Source organism: Abrus precatorius, unplaced genomic scaffold (assembly GCF_003935025.1).
Source record: "Abrus precatorius isolate BTA unplaced genomic scaffold, Abrus_2018 Scaffold3, whole genome shotgun sequence".
Lineage (NCBI taxonomy): Eukaryota > Viridiplantae > Streptophyta > Magnoliopsida > Fabales > Fabaceae > Abrus > Abrus precatorius.
Window position 1 is genome coordinate 36,246,403 of NW_020874373.1, and position 25,264 is coordinate 36,271,666.

A 25,264-nucleotide genomic window follows, 5' to 3' on the forward strand; every position below is an offset into this window, starting at 1 on the left:
GACCATAAGTATAATTTAAAACTTTATTTGAAACATGAAATTTTTAAGTGTAAATTCTTTTCAATTTGTTATACTTAGATTGATGAAAAAGATAAAATAATTAATAGAATAGAATAAAATTAATTATTACTAAATTTAAACCGTGATGGAATAAAGTGAAATATAAAAAAAAAAAACTAATACTAGAAACAATAAATTTCTCACATATAGCTAGGAGAAAATAGAGTGACAGAAAGAGAGATAAAAAAAAGTTATCAATGTGATTAGAAAAGAAAAATATTAGAATGTAAATGTAAAGTTCAAATATAAAAAATTAAGTTAATTCTATGCAAGTCTTATATTTTTCTTCTCTCAATTTAAGGAATAGAATAAAAAAAAAGGTAAAAGTAACTCAATCTTTACTAATTTATTTTTATTATTATTTTCTTTTCCAATAACTTTTTAATTTTAATTTTATTTTATTATATCTTATTTTATTCTTTGATTTGAGTATGGTTTTTTTATCTTATTTTTTTTTCTAAAATTTTGATTTTAATTTCTTAATTTTCTTGTTTTAGTTCTTGCTTTTTAAAAATTTAACAACTTTAGTTCTTAATAAAAGTATCATATAATAAAAAATGACAAAATTATATCTTTTATGTTTTAGCTTTTTTTTTATCTTTTAATTTTTAAAAATTCTAATTTAACTCTTTAATTTTTAAAAGTATTTTAAATAAGTCATTTTTTTTTGTTAAAAATTTTAATTTTGTTAAAAAATTTATTTTTATTTATCATGTGTACTATTTATCTTCTTTCTCCTTAATTTATTCTACCTTTGTTTCTTTTAGTTATCTCTTTTATTCTTCTTTTTTCTTCTTTATGTTTCTCCTTTTCTTCTTCTTCTTTTTTGACTTTTTTTTCTTTCTTTCTTTTCATTTATAAACTCACATTGTTCAACTATGGTAAGAAGATAAGAGTGTAGTTACAAAGTTTTTGAAAGGAAAATAAAGATTATAATTATTCATCTACTTCCTCCTCACATTTTTAATTTTTTCTACTTTTTCTTCTTTTTGTTATCGCTTTTCTTCTTCTTCCTCATTCTTTGTGTTCCTTCTTTTTCTCTCTTTTTTTTTTGTTTTTTATATTCCTCTTTCTCTTCATTTATGAACTCACATGATTTCAATTATGATTAGAGAAATAAAGGTTTGGTTGTAGATTTTTGAAAAAAAAAAAAAAAAAAAGCCTATAACAACATTAGATAAACGAACGAGAGTGCAACGAAATATACTCCAACTTACAACATGCTTAAATATAAATTATTTTGATGGCTTAGGTAAGAAACAATGGTAGGTGAGTGATATTTTGTGGTGGTAAATAACAGAGAAAAAACAATAAAAAAAGGGAAAAAATAGACAAAAGATTTACAGATGATAAATAATACCCATGACAACATGAAATATAAAATTTGACAAAATTAATGTCAATAAAAAAAGAAGCCTATATAAAATATTTTTAATAATTAAAAGACTAAATTAGAAATTTTAAAAATTAAAAATCAAAATAAATAAATTAAAGGATAAAAGATATAGTTTTGCCATAAAAAAGTTATTTAATTTAAAATTAAATTTAGGTAAACAAAATTAAAATTTTTACAAAAATACAGAAATAAAAAATATATCTCAACATTATTTTACTTTTTCTTAACTTTTCATTTAATTTCAACCACTACTAAATATCTAAATATAATCTTAAAAGATACCTCTTTTATACACATGGTACATCCTTTTTTTTCTCTCCTCTTTCTTTCTTTCTTTACAAATATAGAAATAAATCTTAGAAGAATAAAAGAACAAGAATCTATTGACTACACATCAGAACGTATATAAATATGCACAAGTACTTCTCCCATTCTAATAATTCCAAGTTAAAGCTTATCAATATTAAACTATGCCTAGATCAATGGACCCTCTTGTTCTTGGACGTGTAATAGGGGATGTTTTGGACCCCTTTACGAGTTCAGTGTCTTTGAGAGTTGTTTATAACTACTCAGACGTTATCAACTCTTGTGAGTTTAAACCTTCCCAAATCGTCAACAAACCAAGAGTTGATATTGGTGGAGATGACTTAAGGATCCTTTACAGTCTGGTATGCGTAGTTTCCATACATTCTTCACTTCAGTCTTTCGTTAATCCTACATCTATGTGGCAAGCTCGTTATAGTGTTGTTGAAATAATGGTGTGCTTATTGCATGCAATGCGCAGATAGTGGTGAACCCTGATGCTCCTAGCCCAAGTGACCCATATATGAAGGAATATTTGCATTGGTAAATGCCTTCTTTCAACCCTAATCACACATCAAGTAACGAACCAATACAATATAATTTTGCATCTTTTTCTAATTTTTTTCCTCACATTTCTCATTTTATTCAACATTTTTTTTTGTTAAATTGTAAAAACCCTTATAAAATATTTACAAGTGTATAATTACTCTACTGTATATATTAGAATTTAGAATAGGTTAATTGCAAACTAACTAGTTCAAGGAGGAGAAATTATCGAAGTCATTATAAAGAGTACCAACCTATAAAACACACCAAACTCATTAATTCACTGTATCTCAATTCATTTAATAAAAATATTTAAAAATAACATAAAATTATTATCTTAATTTTAAAAAGTTTAAACATGTGACTGATTTTTATAATATAATATATTTTGTAATAAATTTTTATAAATATTTTTTGTTAAAATTTAATTTTTAAAATATTAAAAAGTTAATATTTAATCTCTGATGTCAACTTTCTTATATTAAGTATTAAGTTACTTGATAAATAGTTAACTTAACATTCTCACACGATATATTATATTATTTAATTTTTTAATATTTTATTATTTAAAATTAATATTTATAAATAAATTTTTAAACATATTTAAAATATTTAAAAAAAAATCTCTTAAACTCAAATCTCCTTCCAACGCTCATTTTTCACACCAAACTCATTGTAAAATTTCATAACCATTTCTTCAAACATTTATGAAGCCCATTATTTATAAATCAGTGGAAGAATTCTAGCCAAATGAAACTAATATTACATAATTCAACAAAACTTACAAGAATTTTTATAACTTACTATTATATTTAACAAATTACATGATAATTAAAAAAATTTGATGTTTGTTGTGAAGTGGAAATAGGGTGGAGGTTTGGAAAAGGGGAAGGGTTGGGGGTTAAGGGAAACAAGAAAATAGGTGAGTTTGAAAGCTAAATTGTAAATATTTAAAATATATTTAAAAATTTATTTGTAAATATTAATTTTAAATAATAAAATATTAAAAAATTAAATAACATGGTATATCATGTGAAGTTTTGAACTAACTATTCGTTCAAGTTCAACACTTAACATAAAAAAGTTAACGACATAGACTAAATTTTAACTTCTTAACTTTCAAGACTAATTATTAACAAAAAATTTAATAAATATTTATCATAATTTTGTCAAATACTTTTAGGCGCATTTTAATAACAACAAAATTCAATATGTGTAAGAAATATGTACTATACTTTAATGACATTGAGATTGAATAAATCACTAGAATTATAAAATTTAACGCTACAAATTTATCAAAAATAATATTTAAAGCATATGCTTAGAAATTAATACATAATGAATTATATTTTTATTCATGATAAACAATTTTCATATTCATTTTTTTATCTTCTAAAATGAACATGTTGCAAGGTATCTTATAATTATGGGATTGATATTGTTTCTATTATACTATTTTTTTTTCTTTTAACTTCTTTTCATCATCTTTCTTATTATCACCTATTTCTTTCTTTCTCTCTTTCTCTCTCCTAAATCTCCTTTTTATACGATATGTTATTGAAAAATAAGCAACTAGCATTTCTCTGTTGAGAATACCATTCTGTTCCGGATTCTGCTCAATGTAGCACTTCCTAAAATTATTCACTACTCGACTTTACTAAATTAAAATGACTATCAAGCATTATAAAACTCACAAGATGACACACCAAGAAAATTGTAGATATAATATGAAAAATATTTTGCGGTGAATTATAAAATTCACTGATATATACATTATTTTCTGCAATGGATGCCTAGGTTGGTGACCAATATTCCAGCAACTACAGGGGCAACCTTTGGTACGCACACAACTTTTACCACATACACACACCAAATCTTGTAAAATGAGAGACATTAATTTTTATTCTGTTATTTAAACTATGTGAAAAGTGCTACATACTGAATTTTATAGGAGAAGAGATAGTGAGCTATGAAAGTCCACGTCCAACATCAGGGATCCAACGTATTGTTTTTGTGTTGTATCGACAATTGGGTAGACAAATCGTGCATGCTCCAAGATGGCGCCAAAATTTCGACACTAGAGATTTTGCTGAGGTTTATAATCTTGGATTACCAGTGGCTTCTGTGTATTTCAATTGCCAACGTGAAAGTGGTTGGGGTGGAAGAAGGATATAATGTGATGATGACCTTTCTTTGATATAACCAATTTAGCAAACATAACACATCAATAAGGTTGATCAAGTGACGCTACGCACTTTGTCTCAATCAATATTAGTGTGTAACACATTTGAAGCCTCTTCAATTTTTTTATGGCGATTGGAAGCCTCTCTCTCAAACTTTGTGCCCTGAAAGAGTATGATGCCGATAATATATAGATATAAATGTGATTTTAGTGTTTATAAGTGTAAAATTTTCTGTTTTTTTTTCATTTAACTTTTTCTTGTTTCTGATATCTTATTTTATAAAATTGTAACAAATTTACACTAGAGATATTAAATTTTATAAATAATCTTATATGTAAAAGCAAAAATATACAAAATTTTCAAATAATAAAATAAGAATTTAAACTTTTCCCCGACCAACATTGTGCTACTAACAATAGTTGAATCTCCTTTTTAACCAAATTAAAGGATTGAAATTAGAAAATACTTTTGTTGTTATCTAAAAAAGTACACAACCATGATTTGAGTATATCGTTTTTTCTATCTTTCGGGCAGAATTTAAACATTAAAATTAGAAAGTACTTTTGGCATAAGATTTGAAAGTATGTGCATCCTCTCAAATGAGTAATGAAAGGAAAAGTAAGCTCTAAAGCCCCTCAAATTTAATTAATATTTTTTTCAACACTAACACACATTCACATTGCTTCAACAAAGTTAACATTTATATATTATTTATTTATTTTATATTTTTGTTCAATCAAAATATAGATAAAAACAAACACTATCCTTTGGTGTTTCTCTTTTGGTCAAGTAGCCTTTGTTTATTTTGATAAACAGAAATTCAAACATTCTGCTAAGGCCCATTATCACTTACAGCCCGAAAGCATTGTGACACAGAGCAGTTTAGTGTTTGGGTCGACCCAACAAACAAAATACATTCTTGGGCCTGTGGTTAGGCTAGGCCGTGGATCAGCCTAAAACAGATAATAACAACATACTCCTATTTTGTTTTGCTTTTGCTCCACGTAATAGCATAAAAATAAAAATAAAAATTACTCCATTTTTTTTAATTTTCTTTATCGTAGGTTTCACCGGTTTTTTTTACTGATATGTTATGAGAAGTTGTCAAAGTAAATGGAATTTGTACAAGTTGTCTCATTAGATAAATAATCATATCGAATTAGATGAAGCTTGAATATCATAGACGAATGGAATGAGAATGTGAGTTCATTTAAGATACTTTTAATCTTGTTGGATTGGAATGAGAATGTTGATTGATTTGCTAATAGTTAAAATGATGCAATGTTGTGAAAATAAAAGGTTGATTGAGTTGTTTATACTCAATTACCCATAATCAATGCTTACAAAACCGTACTTTTCCCTAAATCAATAAGAGGGGATGTTGAAGCCTTCATGCTCAATTTAGGATTGAATGGAATCGGTTTTTCACTTATTGATTTATATTTTATAAATACAAGATAATAAATCACATTACTAAAAAACTATAGTTACATAAATATAAATAATTAAAAAACATTGATACTGTAAATATTATTTATATTTTTATTTAGTTTTGAGTATTATATTATTAAAAATAACTTTTATAGTAATTATTTTAAAGGTTATATCAAAATATTAATCAAATAATTAATAGTATAAAATATTTATTCTAACAATGAAAGAAGATTAATCGAACTTTAATTTATAAAAAGAGAAATGTTATTAATATACTTTTTAAATATATTTTAAATTATTGTCTAAAATTTATTAAGGACTATAAAAATATGATAGATATACATTAAATTAAATTACATAATCTTTATAATTTTTAAACAATAATTAAGAGTTTGTTAAAAATATATATTAAAAAATATATTATTAATATTTCTCTTTTAAAATTATTTATTATCATAATATCTATACTTCCACAGAACGCGTATCTAATAAACCTTTGAGTTAAGTTGATGATAGGTATCTAACTATAAATAAATCTTCATCCTTTATTTATATTCAATCTTGGATGTTAGTGTCTTTTTATCATCGAAATCATCTATTTTTATTTTCTGATTTAAAAAAAAATCTAAAGAAAGATCTGTAAGGCGTAGTTGTGCGAAGATGAAGTCCTTTTCATCTGATGATTTATATATATAAAGGAGATTTAACATATTTTGTTGAATGCCCACTTGTTAGCATGTAATCATATTTATGAACCAGAAGAATAATAAAGCCTTGCTGGCATTACATGCTTATAAGAATCTGGATTGGGAGGTGTGATTCAGAAATTGACCCAAAATACCACAGCAAACTATAAAATGGTATTTTGTGATTTAGAATCTAACAATACACAGAATGGTATTTTGGCATTACACGCTTGTAACAAATGGAGTTACGTACCAACAATTAATCTTGACCCAAAATACCACAACAAATTAACCACAAAGAACTTACAGGCGAGAAGAAGACAACAGAGAAGTCTAGATCAAGAACAGGAAATATTCTTTACTTTGGCTGCTTCTTCTTTATTATTATTTCCCTTAGATTTCAGAAAACATGAACAATAAGAAAAGAGTGATTTAATAATAATAATAATAAAGCCAAACAAGTTAACCTAAAATAAGGGTCATGAGATGAGTTGCACTTTAGTGATTGAAGTCCAAATTAACAGAAAAATCTATTAGAATAATACGCAAGAGAACGATGCCTATATGAATTTCGATATAGAAAAATCTATAAGAATCAACAAGAACAAATTGAAAGTTCTTTAAATGAATTCACTTTCTTTTTGCTCAAATTAGTCAAAATTAAACATTGCTACTTTCCACCGTCCAAATATACCGCATGTCCATTTCCATTTGCATGAGAACGATGCCTATATGAACTCCGATATATTCCTAAGATATTCATTGAATTGGGCCTTAGAGAGAATATAAATATAACTCCTCCGTTGCTCTGCCATTGTCAACACACCCCTCTTCCTTACAACTGATCATAAGCAATACATTGGAAAGTATTTAATTTGCTTTCTTAATTATTCTTCTTTCCTTCATTAATGTATTGTATTCTGACTATATCTTGCAAGTGTCAATAAAAATTATTATTATATATAAATTCTTGTTGTGTATTTGTAGTACATGTTAAAAAATTGGTTATATCAAACTTGGGTTATTGGAAGTTAAATGGTGCACTAGTGAATCATTTTTAGGGGTTTAGCCGTAAGTGTCATGAATGTGGTTATCATCTTTTTGGGCTAACGCGAGATACCATTAATGCTCAGAGAATGCTTATTGGCAGATGAAGCTATCTTCATCCCCATAACGTATCTTTTTGCAAGACCACAAAATGTGAGGATGAAACAACACATTCTGATTCCTCAGTTTCAAATGACTTGCTAGCGAGAAGGAGAAAAACCTCCAAAATGCTAAAAGGCATTGAAGGTCCCACATTTTTCAAATTCCCATCTTAACATTCCTCCACGTAGCCCCAAAAAAATTCCTCCACCTTTTTTTTTTTCATACATATTAAATATTCTGAAAAATCAAATCTCATTGAGTACTCCCCTAAGCTGAATAATGCAGCAACAGTTCAATTTTTCAAAAAACACAATTTAGTTTATAAATTTGAAACGGATTTTCTAAACCTAAGGGTTAAAAAACGATGTTTTTTAATATCGTTTTTAGTGTTTTTCTTAATTGCATAGATGAAAACGAAAGATGTTACAGAGAATTTGAATTTGTAGAAAAGTTCTATGTTCCGCGTATAAAAGCAAGGTGAGGGAACATAAGAAAATCCTCATTGACATGAACGTGACATTTCCTTATTTGGAGAGTTATTTCCAAAACTACTAATCCTTTCTCACAAGGCAAAGAGAATACCAAAACGTATTTTTCGTGCCGATAAATCCTTTTACGTGAATATTCTATAGCAGAACTTTTGGTATGCCTCGTCTTATCCTTCGGGATTTTTGGCATGTCGCTTACATTCTGATCGATAATATTAGAGCTATATATTTTACAACCATTCTTTTTCGTTAAGAAAAAGGATACAATTTTCACATTTATATAAGAAGTAATCGACAAAAATTTACATATGTATGACTTATATTTTAATTAAGATCTCTTTACTAATACGAATAATCTTCTTTGACCTTTGTGGGAGAATCCTGCAGATAATATATGCATTATTCGATATTTCTGTTAACACCGTATACTTGGACGATGAAAGGTGACGCAATTTGCTTTTGCCGTAAGGGATCGTGCGCAATCATGTATAGAAAATTGTACATACGTACATATATACATATAAATTATTGATTGTTTAGAATTTACTTCATCAATATTCTCATTAACGATTGTGTGACGTTTTTTAATGGAATAGTGCATGGTAAAAATGTCTTATAATAAAAAGATTCAGAGATCTTTATTAAAAAAAGTTTTAAAATATTTTTTACTATTGTATTTTAATACATTTTTATTTTAGTCCCCAAATATTTTGTTTAGTTTTAATGCCCATATTTTAATAAAAATAATATTCAGTCCTAAAATTTAAGCAAATCTACGTGCTTGCATTACACACTCATAAGAAGGGTTAAAACATGCATTAAACGTAATTAATCATATAATTACAAATAAACAAACCCAATCAAATTTAAATAAAATTAATCTTGATCATCCACAAGGACGTGGACCAAACCGATTAGGTTCTTTCACCTAGGCAATTATTTACATTGAACTCAAGAACCTTTATTTTTTAGTTTGGTTGCAACTTTTAAGAGAGATGCTTCTTTTCCACAGACGACCCACTCACCAAATCGTGTATAAATAGGCATAGGCATTTGCGCCATTCTAATTAAACCCAACAAAAAACACAATGGGTAAAGGTTATCAATATAATGCCTATATCAACGGACCCTCTTGTTGTTGGACGTGTAATAGGAGATGTTTTGGAGCCTTTTACAAATTCTGTTTCTATGAGGGTTGTGTATAACAATAACCCAGAAGTTATCAACTGTTGTGAGTTCAAATCCTCAGAAATTGTCAACCAACCAAGAGTTGAAGTTGGTGGAGATGACCTCAGGACGTTTTACACTCTGGTACCGTCGATTCGATTCCCAAGTTTTGGTTATATCTTTCACTGTGTCATTTTGAAAATTCTACCTCTCTATTGCTATAGTGGTTAGTTAATTACTTGCATGCATTTTGCAGATCATGGTGGATCCTGATGCACCAAGTCCAGTTGATCCACATAAGAGAGAATATTTGCACTGGTAAGAAAGTGCCCTGTCGCTTGCTTCTGCGTGTCTATTAATGTCTATGCCACGGCTGCGGCAACCCTAGTTGACCTTTTGCATGTAAACTTTTTTAAATAGAAGTATGTGATGGAGGTTTGAGTAAAATTTTAATGTTGGGTTGATTTTTGAAAAATATTATATCATCAAATTTATTATGCCTTGGGTGATGTTATTAAGTCACGTAGATATTTAACTTTTTTTACAATATTTACTTTAAAAATTGAAAAACCTATACGATTCAAGTTGCTTCGAATGAATGAGTTAGAAAGATATTAACTTGAAGGCCAATCCAAGTCAATTGAGTTTTTTATAGTTGACATGAATATCAATTCTACTTTTATCCTTCAAATTGGACAAAGGTTTTGTTCGAGTAAATTTTCAAAGAAGTTTTCTTAGAAAGAAAAAAAATTTAAAATAAAAATTAACTTATATTTTTATTTTTAAGTTAATTTCTTTAAAGTATAAGATGTATGAATTAATTTTAATTTATTTTTAATCTTTTATAAGTGTTTTATAAAAGTTCTCCCAGATTAAATCAAAATTGAGTGGGTTTATATTATATAGATGAGCATGATAACATGATAGGGTTCTTCTCCCCACCTCTGCATCCGTCTCGGTTGAAAAAACGAAATTAGTTCGTGAGAATGAAAAAATAAAACAACTTTATCTTAGTTGGGTTAAAAAATTCCCTCAAAACTGATCTTTTTGCAATGTAAACTCCATTAGTAATATCCTCATCGGCAAATGAGGTGGAATAACGAAAAAGGTTGAATCTTTAGTGAATGAAAGTTCGATAATCAGTTTTTATATATCAAATTTAAATCTTTATTATCAAAAAAGATTTTTTAAATTTATTTTCAGTAAGAATATTTTTTTAAAATATTTTCTTTCTTATGCATCGTTATGTCACTTTTTTTTATTAAATATTTATTTATTTTTATTTTATTCTTATACCTTTAAAATATTTTTTTAATTTTAAATTTTGATATATATAACAAATTGAAGTTCCTTCTTTTTTAAGTAAACTAAAATTTGTAATTGTTATAATTTTAATTTTAAAATTTAACTTTTTCATAATTTTTCTTAATTTAAAAAATGCTCTTCTTTAATTTAATCTTGTTTAATATGATAAAATATATATTATTTTAATTTATAAATTTTACTAAACTTAAAAAGTTTCATATAATATATGTATTTAAATAAATAAATAATATATATAATCATATTTTTAGTTATTAATTGAAGTTTATTGAAAATAATGAGAATCATTAAATTAAGAGACAAATTTACTTTACTTTTATGATTTTCAAGAAATTTTAATTAATAATGAATAATATATTTAAAATTATATTTACTAACATTTTTCTAAAAATAATAGACATAAATTAGTAATGATATATAGAATAAATTTGAATATTCTAAATGAACATGCACATCAATTAAGATTGATCCCCTAATATGGAGAAATCAACATTTTTTCGCAAAGCCTTGTTTTTCTTTTCTTAAGCAGCTATCTTTATAAACTTGCGTGTCTCTAAATTGGTGAAAGGTTCTTCCAAAAGGGCATTAGCCCTATATAGAGTGTCATAAAGAATGTCAAATAATTATTTGGAGTCCTTCTCCGTGAAGTTCATGTGGGTACCATACCATTGGTCATAGATAGTGCGAGAAATGGTTCTCCAATATATGCCTCTTGAAATTGTGATTTGATCACATGTATAATAATTGCATGACCTAAACCTTTAAAGTTAACCAAGTAAATAATATTAGGTAATACATAGACTACGTTAAAGATAAAAGAAATTTAGAAAATATCCTATCTTTCATCAATTGAAAGATATTCTTTTTATAATTAACATAATTTGTATTAGATGTTCAGAAAAATGTCAGAGATTTTGCTTAAGAAATTCTTAAGATAAATATATAAAATAATATAATCACAATACAAAAATTAATATAAAAAGTCCCTTTAGATAGATAATATAATGTAATCACAACACAAGTTAATATGAAAACTTAAACACAAATTCTTTTCTTAATCATTCTATCACTCCAATACATTCACATTCTCTAAAGTTACTACCTAATCTCATAATATTCTAAGACAAAAGTTTAAAGAAAAAAGTAGATTGAAATACAGTGTTTGTGGCGAGTATATATAACTTAAAACAAAAGACTTATTATTTTAAAAGCATACATAATGTATGGCTTATTTTAATTTATTCTATTCTAACTTAGAAACATGATCATAATAATCGTGACTATGTTTCATAAAAATATATATTACCAGCAATTATATATCTTCATCGGTGTCATCATCGTTAGGTTGCTTCTTAATATCTATGTGGTGAGTCTTATGATCATAGATAGCATGAGTATGATGATTGAATGTTAGAAGATGGTTTTGAAAACCCTAGGGTAAGAAACACAACAAATGGAAGCACGTAGAGGTGGATTAGGTAGGAGCTTGCAGTCAGCTTATGCATTGAACCTAACAATGCGTATAGGTCTTCATCAAGAGCAATATAACTTGGTATTGTTCGATAATTCTCGTCCTCTTACCCATATTAGTAAATCACCAGTGCCTTAACCTGATATCGTGTTGTAACACTGTATAATAATATGTTGCAAAATAATTTTTGCATATAAAATAAGTGTCTATCTATTAATTTATTTAATTTAAATAAATAATAATTGTTATATGTGAGGAGGATATGTCTATACTATTAGACAACAATAATTGTCATGAGGTCTATTGCATGGCTTTGCTCGTTTAAGATGACGCTTATCATCATTGCACCTAACAAAATTATATTTGTTATCTCATGTTAACTGAATAACTTTATAATACATATTCTTAAAAGGAAATAGCTTTTAAAGTATGCCTTAAGGGATAAAAATGATAACACTTGTGAAAAGTGCACAGAAGAAGCGAATAACAAGCTATTTTAGATTATTTAAAATTACTAACAAGCTAAAAAGTAAAGTTTTCGACCAATACTTAACACAATAGCTCAAAATATTGAAATGGGGATTGGAAATTGCAAGAAAATTACAGTTTTAAAGGAATCGAAGTCAGACCATTAGTAATAGTCTTTCTTGATGTCAATTTCAACCATAAATTTTTCATTTCAGAAAATTAGTAAGTTAATTTTCTAATTTTATCTTCTATTTTATTTTAATTTGATTTGATTTTTTATTGTATTTTAATCTCTCATTTTTATTATGATCCTTTGACTTTTAAATGCTAATGAAATACATTATATGTTAATTATATTTAACTATTTTATTTACCTTTTATTATTATTATTATTATTATTATTATTGTCTTCATCATTTTCTTCTTTTTCTTTCTATATAATTATTGCAGTCAAATATAATAATAAAAAATGATTTTTTAATTAACGTTTAAAAGTTAGAAAATTAATATTAAATATAAAAAATTTAAAGTATCAAGCTCAAGTAAAAAATAAAATTAAGAAAATGACATCAAACATATTCTCAAAAGACTAAAACATCAGTAAAGACAAACAATTTCCACGTCATCCAATAATATATTTAACGCTCATAAAAAAGAGAGAGTTAACTTTGTAGGTATTCGTTTATATAATGTAATTGAAATTATATCTTTTTAATTCTCTTTTTCAATTTCATCCTTCACTTCTAAAGTGAGCTTAATAAATAATTATTGATAAAATAATGTTAAATAAAAATAGTGAAAAGTTATCCTTATATTAATTTTCTTATCATATGTACGGGGTGCATAAGTTCAAAACATAAAAATAGAAAAAAGTTATAAAAAGAGATTCTTTACTATAATAAAATGCTAAAATTATTTAATATATGTTTTATAAGTAATAAAAACACATAGGAAAACATGTTGAATGTTCCATATTTGATATACCTGATGCATATATAAGAGAAAATAATTGCCCAGTAGTGAAGTTTATGAAAAAAAGTAAGTATAGCAATACTTATATTATTTATTTCAGAATAATTGTTAGCGTTTGATCATGAGTTTCAAATTGGTAAATCATTAGAGTAAAAACTTTTACATTGTTAAGAATTATTGTTAATATGATAATTCATAATTAAGTACGGACCATGTAAAAAATATTTACACTATCAATATGTTTTTAATCAACTTTTTATAAAATTGAAAAACATTAAAGATTATCAATTAATATTACAAAGAAAATCAAAAGATAATTATAATAAACCAATTTCAATTAATGAATTTTAAAATTTCTAAAATTCAAACCTTTTAAAACGGTAAGTATTTTCAAATGAAAATAAAAATAAAAATAAATACAAGTTATTAGCTGTAACTTCGTTATGACCCGCATTGGATACGCAGGTTGGTAACCAATATTCCCGCAACTACAGCCGCAAGCTTCGGTGCGTATATTTCGCTTTCATTTTCTATTCTCTTTCTCTCTTAAATTGTTTGGGCCACTTTTTATCTAACTACTTTATGTATTTATTTTGATAAATTATATTTAAATATATTATTCTGAAAGCAATTATAATCCATAGTCTATACTTTTTTAGAAAAAAAATACATCTGAATATTCTTTAATTCTTAATTTTAAATTCAAATATTTGAAATTATTTTTGTATACATTTTTCATATATATATATATATATATATATATTTATAATTTTCAAAGTTTCACTCAAATCATTAATGTTCAATGTGTCTTAAAGTTAACATCAATGATACTTACATGTCTTCTAATTGTCTTGCCAATGATCAACAAAAGATTTAGATATTATTAGCAACTTCTTATATATATATATATATATATATATATTATATTATTTTTAAAAAGTAAATAGTTTAATTAAACGTACTTTATATAAGTCATACAGTTGTTGAATTATTGAGTCCATCATACAGAATAATGAAAAATAAAGAAAAATATAAGCTAAAAGATTTAAGCAGAATGGATGAAGTTAAGGAATGTATTATATGTTATATTTAACAAAAAGTACTAGGCAAATTTAAAGAATAATTTTATCATATGGCTATAATAGATACAATATTTCATAAAATTGACTGTTGAACGATAAAAAAAAAGCTCATAAAAAGTTAAATTTAATATAACATAAATGAGAATGTTACATAAAATGATATATTAAATAAGATAAGACTAAAATAAAAATGTAAAATTAATCTTAGAATGTATTACAATTCATAAAACTGTTTTTGTCATGATAAAATGTGTCTTTATCTTCTTTCTATATAAATTGAAAGCTATAGGAGGAGATGGGATTTCTTCGAAATTTTTTTATACTATTAATTATCTTAATAATTGATAAATATTTGACAGTGTGCCCACCTTATGTTCTCGGATTTTTATGATAGAGTGTCATTTAACTTTAATATTAACAATATCACTCATTATTTGGTGTTATATTAATTTGTATATATTTTATAGTTTCATTTATTGATATTCTTAATAATTACATGATATTTTTAAAAAATTGGTATTAGCAGATATTAAATCAAGTAATATTAACGTATGCATGTGTATTGTACATTTCTTTGTTGTAATCAATTGATATTACTAATTAATGGTATTAAATAGGAGAAGAGATTGTGAGGTATGAGAGTCCACGACCAACAGCAGGAATACATCGTATTGTTTTTCTTATAATTGAATAAAAGAAAAATTTTCAGGCAGAAAAAAAACTACAATAATATTTTTAATCTTACAAAATGCAAACTAAGGCCCACAAGCATCCTGCAAAAGCCCGAAAATGTGGAGCACTACAGATTTTGAAAGCAAGGAGATGGCCGAACAATAAATCTAAGAGAAAATTTTGACCCAGAATAAAGAGAGAGAAACTAGAGTTATCTGTATGGGTCGCTTGGTGAAGATTGATCATTTCATATACAGACTTGGACCAAGTAAAATTTTAATCAATGTAATATGATGCCTATGTTGGTTAATCCATGAAAACTGCAAGTTAAATGAGATTCGTCCATTGATTACAAAAAGGTAATGTTTTATAAAAATATTTAACTATTTTAAGTTTAAAACCAAAAAAGATTTTGAGATGCAGAGCTATTTGAGCTACCCCACAAATCAATTATTTACAGAAGTTCATTGTGAGCATTAAGTTTGAAATTTAATTCAGTATGGCAATAGGAAATATGTGTTAATGAAAAATGAGTATCTAGTTATTGTGCCCTCCCTTTGTGAATGAGAATATGTTCATTTTAATAAGAACATAACATCAAGGGAAAACATTCTAGTATTCATGTTTCAAACACCTCGAACATATATTACGGGAATTGCTTGTACCACATCATTCTTTTGGTGTGTTCAAGGAGAAAATAATATAAAGTGTAGAAGGTGCATGTGACCATGCAAGTGTAGGGAGGTAAATTAATGCTGCATAATAATATTCAAAATTGATTTTTCGTTGTAACGAATGCAAAGAAATAATGTAGCTTTGGAGTAGAACACAAGAAGATGTTGGCTGTGAGGAGAGACGCAGCCAATGTATATGGTGCATGGGGAGAAAGAGGGAAAGAGATAGGAAGTTTTGTATATTAACAAATGGGACATTTAAAGGTGTTTATTTTGTAATAGCACAAGGTATCTTAATAATAATAATTTAAATAATGAAAATCTTAATAATAATAATAATATAAAAAAAAAACATAGCTGCCTTGTGGAAATAACAATAAAGAAAGAGTAGAGACAAGAATGCAAGGGCTTGGCGTTGCTTTCGGCCCTTCTACTTTTATTTTTTAGATTATATTGATGGATCTTTGGATTCTTGGGATTTCTCTCTATCGCTTTTTTGGGTGGAGAATAATGATTTTGCGTTTAATTATGGTAAAAGAATTATGGACTTCTTTTTGTCATATATTAGAATTATTATTGTTATTAACCAACAATCTTAAATAAGGAAAAAACAAAAAACCGAACAGTTTGGTGTTCGGATGTTTTAAAGATGATTCTCTCACTTTCTATCTTTATCCCTACAAAGTATCTTTGCAAGACCACAAAATGTGAGGATGAAACACCAAATTCTGATTCCTGAAATTTCATACATAAATCACTCGCGAATCGCGATAGGGGAACAATTAGTATAAGACTCAGAAAGGTCCCACATTTTCAAATTCCTCTCTGCCTCACCACAAGACCCTTCTATATATATATATATATATATATATATATATATATATATATATGCATAATATAATTTCTAACCTAGTTGAAGGCTCCACCACCTTGCTCAAGCCCAACTTGTGAGTATTGAAAATTATTTTGTTCCCTTGTAGCTATTCGGTGATAGATCTTCACTCTCAAAAGATTACTTAACTGAAAATTACATCCAAGTTATTGTAATTTTATATTTAGAAATAGAATTTTGACTAAATTAGAGTCTTTGATAACAAACCTTAAACATAAAAGAAGTGGGACCCACATTAAATTATCAATTAGCAACTCAAGTGTGTCATTTGATAGTAATTGGTGTTGATATAGTAACTCTAACTTGTTCCCTTTTTGCGGATCTTGCATGTTTTAGTTTGATGATAAGTTGTCGGAAATTTTTTAGAGATAAATAATAAATATAAAAATGTGTAATATGTTTGTGAATTTTACTTGAAAATGTTTCAAAGTTAATAAATTAGAGTAAAAATTTTATTGCATTTCTTAAAATAATAAAAATTATGTGACATTATTAGAAAGAGTTTATAATTATATATTACTATTAAATTTGTTTATAACAAACAATTTGTTCTTTGAAAGCAAAAATATCTATGTACTAACACCTCATCTCCAATTTGACATTCAAAGAGCCAAACACCTAAATGTAGAATGTAACATTTATCCAAAATAATGCCTTAAAACTCACAGAGATTCACAACCAATCCCAAAAAATACAAGTCAACAATTCCCATAACAAATGAATTATAAGACCAAGGACCTTGTCAATCTATTCTTGTGTTAATATGTTGGTATACAACACAAATAATAAAGACCAAGGGTCTTCAAGCAGAGACATTAATTGCACGATTTATATGAATCACTAAAGCCAATCGCCTCAACTTTCTATTCACTTTGTCATGCTTTTCTAACCCCAACCATCACATCAGAAGCATCACTGCAAGTGGTCTAAGCTTCATAGTGTAACCAATCTTGTGTAGTCGCTGCCAATTTCTTTGATAGTTGTGCAGGTGAATACAACAACCCTGACGATGATCGGGGGCTATTGGTGGACTGCGAACATGATTGAAAAAGTAGAAATAAAAGATTGCGGGTGATGTTTGGATGGACGAAAAAGAGATTCAACTCTATTGTGTTTCGAGTAATGATTTTTAAGGATGGAATTTCAAAACATTAAACACCTAGTTTGTAAAATTTTGAAACTATATAAAAAAATAACAACTCTACAAACCTATTGTTTTTAGTTGTAAACCTTAGGCTCCTTGATGAACAAAAACTTGTTAGGACAAGTGAAGAAGTCTCCTTCTAACATATGTCATTATTATTGTAATTTCTTCATTTAGTATCAAAGTATCAATACAAACATATTTAAAAATAAAAATGTTAAAAAAGTGAGAGAGAAAAAGTCCAAGTTATAAGAATAAATAGTATTACATCCTTGAAGGAAGAACATGATCATATAAAGAGGCGTAATTAAGAATACAAAAATAAAATAAAATTGAGGTTGAAGTCATATTTTGTTTCTCTCATTTTATAGCATAAAAGGAGTGGGGTAGGATATGAAAATAGGTCATGTTAAAATATAATTTCTAACGTATAAAATTATCAATATATAGCAAGGTTTCATATTTATAGATAAGTTACCATCTCATTTCTTAAATGTATTTCACTCTATCAGCCAAGCTTTTTCTTCTACAATTGTTTTTGAAAATGTTTTTTTTTATTCACATTCTTTATGTCACATATATTTTAAGAAAAAAAAAGAGACAAGAATAAAAATGAGAAAAAAATTAAAAATAACAGGATTGTGATTAAGAAAAGAAAGAAAGAGATTTAGAAAGATGTAGAGTAGGTCTAAAAATTATAAATGAAAAAAATCATGGTTAATTTTCCAAATAAACTTCCAATTTCGCACATTAATAGTTGAAGTTAACTCACCTTCCAGTCTAATCAATTAAGTTCTAATTTTTTTTTTTTTCAAATTATACCGAATTGCCACCATTCAGCAGTAATATGAATTTTAATTTAACCTCAAATGCATTAATAAATTTTCAGGTTTTTTTTATGAGACATCTATTACTAAATAATAAGAATTAATAAAATAGTTAAAATTTATTTTTTTAAAATATTATTAAATTGAATCTCACTGTCAACATTTATTTTTGATAATTTAAATTTAAATTTTTACTAACTTTATTTATTAATTTTAAATAATAATAATAATAATAATAATAATAATAATAAATAATCCATAAAATTTATAAAAATGTTTCATAATAATTAGCACCAAATTTTTGTAGATGGTACTTTTTGAAAAAAATTAAAGGGATGAACTGACCTATGTCTTATGGGTGCCCCATGCTGGCTTTTGCCTAGGCATGCATGTCTTCAACATAGAAGTGGCATGGACAAAACTAGGATTGCTTTGATCGAAAAAGAATATATCAAGTTATCTAAAGGAAAAAGAATATATTTTTTAAAAAGTCATAAGAAGCCAAATTTAATTGTTGTATGAACCAAAAAACTTAGATCATATGATGAATCAATTCGAGTGATCAAATTCTAACCTTCTATGGTGCCACAGATGCAGGAATCCTAACCTTTATAGCGCATCTGTGTATACTTTATTCTTTATTCTACGTTGATTATCACATTTTTTTTTGGTCTCGTACATGTTGCCAATGTTAGAAGGGAAAAATAATAAAATCAAGGAAGAAGATTGGTAGAAACGTAGTTTTTGTTCTTCGCTTTTCATAAATTGCTATGATTTGGTTGTACTAATAGAGGGAACAATCAAGAAAACGACTTGGTTGAGATAGAGACACCCACCACATCTTGAACCAGAATGCATCAGATGCAGTAACAATGAAGAGCTTAGGTTGCGATCCAAACAACAGTTATATGTGACGGATTTTGATGGTCCAAATCCTTCCTTAACATTCACCGTGGTAGCCACACCTAATGACCACAAAGTCAATTACAATATAAGAACAATCACACTGGTTAATTGGACATATATATTTGTCAAATTCTCTCATTAACCTTGGTATCTCTTAACAAATGTACAATATTATTATATATCATGCATCGAGTATTCCTTAAAAGAGGACTTGTAATAATAGTGTGAAATGTAACAAATGACATACCAACGTGAACTTCATATCCATATATAAACCACATACTTGATTTCTTTGAATTTGAAACCTGATACATCAAACTATATTTTGTAGTTTCTATTTCCTATCCGTTACATTTGTATCCATATTAAAAATATATATTGCTAATTTTGAAAACTATCAAAAGCAGTATCGATAATTAAAGGTTATTTAACCACTTAAATGAACTTAATAATGTAAATTTTTTTCAGAATTTAACACGCTCTTCTATAGATGAACTCCAAAAATAGAGCAAGAAAGAATATAATTGGTTAACTCCGTCTCAAAGAGAAATGACGAAAAGAAGTGGGAAAAAAAAAGAGAAAAAGAAAACAAGAGGAAAGATGGGATGATAAATAATGCTTAAGAAAAAAAAAAGATATAGTTTAACTAAGTAAATAAGTAAAATAAGAGGACATAATCAAAGTATCATCAAATTAAAAATGATTGTAAAATTTAGGAGAGGACCAAGTCAAAATATCTTATCTCAAAATAAAAGTTTATATAAATAAGAACATTTTTTTTATTTAATTGAAATAAAATTACTTTTATCAAGCAAGTAACGAGTTTGTTCCCTTTAAAACTTTTAAAATACAGAGTACCTAACATACCAAGGTAACTTAAGTGTGTCATTCGACCACATCTACAATTTAAATATCTTCAAGCATATGGCATCAATAAAGAAGTTTGCAGATAACATCAGTGCAACTTTCTGGGAGATCTATTTCCACACAAGGCAGGGTTCTATCTTTTAATTATCTCACTTTCACAGATATAGAAATAAAACTAAGAAGAAGATCAGAATCTAGTGATGGCGAAATATCTTAAACTCACATATACCATAGAGCATGTATAAATAGGCATAGCCGCATATACAGGAATTACCCTCACTACACGAAATAAAAAATAATCAAGGTGAATAGTTTATATATCTTAGAACAGTTTATCAATATCATGCCTAGATCAACGGATCCTCTTGTTATTGGACATATAATAGGAGATATTGTTGACCCCTTTGCGAGTTCTGTGCCTCTAAGGGTTGTGTATAACAATAACAATGAAGTTATAAACTGTTGTGAGCTCAGGCCCTCTCAAATCGTCAATCAACCAAGAGTTGAAGTTGGTGGAAATGACCTAAGGAACTTGTACACTCTGGTATACCTTCAACTCTCCATAAGTATTGAGTTATATTATATCATTCACTTTGGTTTTTCGAATTTTTTACGTCTCTGTCTATCTAGCTAGCATGCTTTATGATCGTTATGGTTACTTTTGTTGCATGTGCTTTATATAATTTGCAGGTCATGGTGGATCCTGATGCACCTAGCCCAGGTAATCCTAATGAGAGGGAATATTTGCACTGGTGAGTGTCCTAATCGCTGGCTTATTGTTACAATTTATTAGCATACTCACGGATTTCCCAGTTATTTCTAATCTAGCATATGCACGTTGGACATATTCATTGTTCAAAACTAATTACTATGCCATTTTTTATTATTTTTTTATAGAGCATGTATGTATTAACAGCTTTCAAGTTTAGTCACTCTTACGAATCAAAATTTTAAAAAACTTTAGTAACTTTTAACTCAAATCAGTGAAGATAGAGTCCAGCTCAATTTACGTAACTTTTATAATTTTTTTTTTGTCTTTTCTACTTCTTTATTTATCTGCATTAATGAAGTTAATTTTTTTCACAAATATAAATACTTTGTTTCTCTTTATTTTCTTTCTATTTTTTTTTTCATAATAATCACTTATTTAAGTGACACTTAAAGAGTAATTATATAACCGTGCATGCATTGCTTATTAGTAGAATATTTTGGCTCTTATTATTCTGTAACATCTCTTTTATTGCAGTAAATGTTAGCAATACATTCTTTATTATTAATTAAAATTTATTAAAAATTATAAAAATTATGTATGTCTAATTCTTAAATTATTTTTTTTAAATTTTTTAAATTTTTAATAAATTTTAATTGATAATAAAAAGTGTGTGGCTAACATCTCTTTTCTTCTGATCAAATATCAAAATTTGGGCAAACTGCCCAAATTTCAAATAGACTTAATCATACCTAGCATCCTCTTCTTCAATGCAAGAAAATATCTATCATATATTCCAATGACTTTATGTTGCATTTCTTTTATGGATATGGATTTAGTCTCGTAATTGCACTGTCTTATCACGTTATTTTGTATTTTTATTTAAATAATTTTTTTTATTTAAATAAAAGTACATAATTTTGCTTGACTGGATCGTGCAGTTCCACAAAAAACGAGACTGAATCCTGATCCTTCTTTCATACATCACTGCAAAGTTTTTGTGCCATGGACATATCATAAGCTCATAACTCACCTTCTTAAGATATAAGTCATTGAAATTATTCACGGACGCATATATTAGCCTTAATATTTGGTCTTTTAGTTTCAAGGAATAATGAGGTCTATGGACTTCATTTCTATAAAATGAGGACACATTTTGTTTTCGACCATCATTTCCCTACAAATTTGTACTTCCTCTCATAATGGTGTCAATGTTCATGCGTGATTGCATCTAAATATTCTGAACTTTAATTTTTTGTCAACACCTTTTTGTCGTCCAAATATTCTGAACTTTTTCGCACCTTCTTTTTGGCAAACATATACTTTATTATATGCTTTTTAAAATATGCAGTTATATATTTTTACTTTATTTCTAATTAACTCCAAATCATTCATGTAATTAAATTATAATAGAACACTATTATTTAATGATAAATTATCATATCATTGAAATAGCAGATTTTTGTAATTATTAAAAGTCATATTTAAATTTTTAATTAATTAATAGTATAAAAATAATTACAGTAAGAATATATATAAATTAAACTCTTTTTTAATCACTTTCATTTCACACTTCACATGCAAAAGTAGACTTCATGGTATATATAATAACATTAACACAAGAGGAGATTAGTTATTTTAAGAGTAACTTTAACGAGAATGATTTTATTTTATATTTTTAAAAAATATTAATTTTTTCAATTTAAATTTTAATTAAAATTATATATTTTTGTTTATTATGGATATTAAATTTTAGATAAATTAAATGTTTATAAATATATACATTTATAATTAATATTTATTTATATTTTAAATATATATTGAATATTAAAGTAAAGTTGTCAAATAAATTATTAATTAATTATTACTTATATGATTTTTGTAGGCTTAATTTATTTTAAAAAACTTTTATTTTAACTATTAGATTGATAAAATTTAATATTTACAAAATATTATAAAATAAATAAACTCTTATCGACCGACGCTATACGTTTTAAAACTTAACTCACCATATGCATGTGATCACTGATTAAGTGTAGGGTGAATTTTCAAAACATATTATCTAAATATTATTAAAATAAAAGCAAATTAGTTACTTTTTCATAAACTTTTTTTTTCATTGTGTATAATGTGAGGGATTGAAAAAATATATGATTTCACGCTTCTCTCCTCTTAATTTATCTTAAATTTAAACATATAACATTTAGTAAACTTGTAGCAAAGTCTTTATATAAAAATTTGTAAAGTATAATTTAAAAACAACTTATCTTTTTAAATTTTAAAAAAAATTAAAGGAGAGAACTTGTCAAAAATTTTCCAAAAAAAAAAAAAGTATAAATTATTTTTAACTTATTAAAAAATTTATTATTTTTATACTAATATTTTTTTATAAAAATTTCTCAGAAATTTACCCAAAGATGACATAAAACTGTTATATGAAACAATTTTTGGCTTCAGCATAATTTATTAACAGATTACTTTCATCTTTTCTTGTTGATGGATAGGTTGGTAACCAATATTCCAGCAACTACAGGAGCAACCTTCGGTGAGTACACAACCTTTAGTTTCTACATATCTCCCTAAAATGGATTACTTACATTTTATTATTAATTTTCTTAAAATTATATTACAAATTTCTTAAACATTTTAACAGAATATAAAGTAATTTTAGATTATTTAGTAAGTAATTTGAGGTTACATTTTATAAAAAATATTAACAGAGCAACCAATTTAAACTTTATTACTACGATCCTATGATAGAAAAAAATTAATCCGATTGTAAGTATAAAATATTAATTTAATTAGTGAATATTCATGTGTGTATGCGTAATCAATCATCCATCATCGTCATCATCATTATAATATTACAGTAGAGAAACAGTAAATATTTTGATAAGTAAGTTAGTATAAAATATTGTGTAGAAGCGATATTTGACAATGGAGATGAGTTTTTATTTTTGGGAACATGAATGATTAACAGGAGAAGAGATTGTCCCCTATGAAAATCCACGACCAAGAGCAGGGATCCATCGCATTGTTTTTGTGCTTTTTCGTCAGTTTAGTAGACAAGCTGTGCATGCTCCAGGGTGGCGCCAAAACTTCAACACTAGAGATTTTGCTGAGATTTATAATCTTGGATTCCCTGTTGCAGCAATCTATTTCAACTGCAAACGAGGAAACGACACTGATGGAAATGCAAGGAGGAGATAATATGAAGACCTTCTAGATATTGGTAATATAATTTAAGTATAGAGCCAAGCACGTAGGTACCATATTATATATATTCTTAATAAATGTGACCATATGCCACTCAACCCTAGCTATTTCAATTATCTAAACCTCTTTATATCTTCTAGTTGGCTTCATTTTCTTCCCTGCAAGCCTACTTAAATTTAACTGTGGCAATGCTGGATTAATTTTATGGTGTGACTATATCAAGAAGAGTTTAAAGTTGTTTAATGGTGTGAAATTTTTTTCTAGATTGATATATACTTCATACGCAGTGCTCGAGTGTATAAACTTTTCACTTTTCCCTTTTCATTTTTATCTTTTACTATCTTACTATAATTCCTCTTTTACTATGTCTTAGAAAAAAAAAAAAAAATCTTTCACCCCCTTCTTATGCTCATAAATCTTCAGGAGTTACGTATTTTAATTGAAAAATTAAATTTATTTTTACTTATAAAATGTTACTTTATTTTATCTTTTATTTTCAAATATTTTATATAAGAAACAGTAAAAAAAGCTCGTTATTATTTTTACTATTTTCCATATAAGTATTTAAAAATAAAATAACAACAATGTGATATTTTTTAATTAAAAAAACACTAATTTTTTTAATGAAA

General features: G+C 26.4%; 3 protein-coding genes across 3 annotated transcripts; all 3 read left to right on the forward strand.

Moving 5' to 3' along the window:
* The first annotated feature begins 1,820 nt into the window (after window positions 1–1,820).
* LOC113861673 (protein FLOWERING LOCUS T-like) lies at window positions 1,821–4,639 on the forward strand. The gene is made up of 4 exons (XM_027494640.1): window positions 1,821–2,124; window positions 2,241–2,302; window positions 4,103–4,143; window positions 4,257–4,639. The coding sequence occupies exons 1-4, from the start codon at window positions 1,927–1,929 to the stop codon at window positions 4,478–4,480; spliced, it is 525 nt and encodes a 174-aa protein (XP_027350441.1). The 5' UTR covers window positions 1,821–1,926; the 3' UTR covers window positions 4,481–4,639.
* Window positions 4,640–9,331: 4,692 nt separating this feature from the next.
* Window positions 9,332–15,422, forward strand: LOC113862606 (protein HEADING DATE 3A-like). The gene is made up of 4 exons (XM_027495683.1): window positions 9,332–9,556; window positions 9,669–9,730; window positions 14,112–14,152; window positions 15,346–15,422. The coding sequence occupies exons 1-4, from the start codon at window positions 9,356–9,358 to the stop codon at window positions 15,420–15,422; spliced, it is 381 nt and encodes a 126-aa protein (XP_027351484.1). The 5' UTR covers window positions 9,332–9,355.
* A 5,498-nt stretch (window positions 15,423–20,920) lies between these two features.
* On the forward strand, window positions 20,921–24,635 carry LOC113863907 (protein FLOWERING LOCUS T-like). Its single transcript, XM_027497685.1, has 4 exons — window positions 20,921–21,254; window positions 21,401–21,462; window positions 23,924–23,964; window positions 24,400–24,635. Exons 1-4 carry the CDS (start codon window positions 21,054–21,056, stop codon window positions 24,627–24,629), a joined length of 534 nt encoding a protein of 177 aa, XP_027353486.1. The 5' UTR covers window positions 20,921–21,053; the 3' UTR covers window positions 24,630–24,635.
* Window positions 24,636–25,264: the final 629 nt, after the last annotated feature.

Bases quoted from the DNA above. Each gene is read 5' to 3' on its own strand.
- LOC113863907 (XM_027497685.1), top strand. From the start codon at position 21,054: ATGCCTAGATCAACGGATCCTCTTGTTATTGGACATATAATAGGAGAT. The intron at 21,255-21,400 runs GTATACCTTCAA...TATAATTTGCAG, and splicing joins TAAGGAACTTGTACACTCTG to GTCATGGTGGATCCTGATGC. The intron at 21,463-23,923 runs GTGAGTGTCCTA...GTTGATGGATAG, and splicing joins GAGAGGGAATATTTGCACTG to GTTGGTAACCAATATTCCAG.
- LOC113862606 (XM_027495683.1), top strand. From the start codon at position 9,356: ATGCCTATATCAACGGACCCTCTTGTTGTTGGACGTGTAATAGGAGAT. The intron at 9,731-14,111 runs GTAAGAAAGTGC...TTGGATACGCAG, and splicing joins AAGAGAGAATATTTGCACTG to GTTGGTAACCAATATTCCCG. The intron at 14,153-15,345 runs GTGCGTATATTT...GGTATTAAATAG, and splicing joins AACTACAGCCGCAAGCTTCG to GAGAAGAGATTGTGAGGTAT.
- LOC113861673 (XM_027494640.1), top strand. From the start codon at position 1,927: ATGCCTAGATCAATGGACCCTCTTGTTCTTGGACGTGTAATAGGGGAT. The intron at 2,125-2,240 runs GTATGCGTAGTT...TGCAATGCGCAG, and splicing joins TAAGGATCCTTTACAGTCTG to ATAGTGGTGAACCCTGATGC. The intron at 2,303-4,102 runs GTAAATGCCTTC...ATGGATGCCTAG, and splicing joins ATGAAGGAATATTTGCATTG to GTTGGTGACCAATATTCCAG.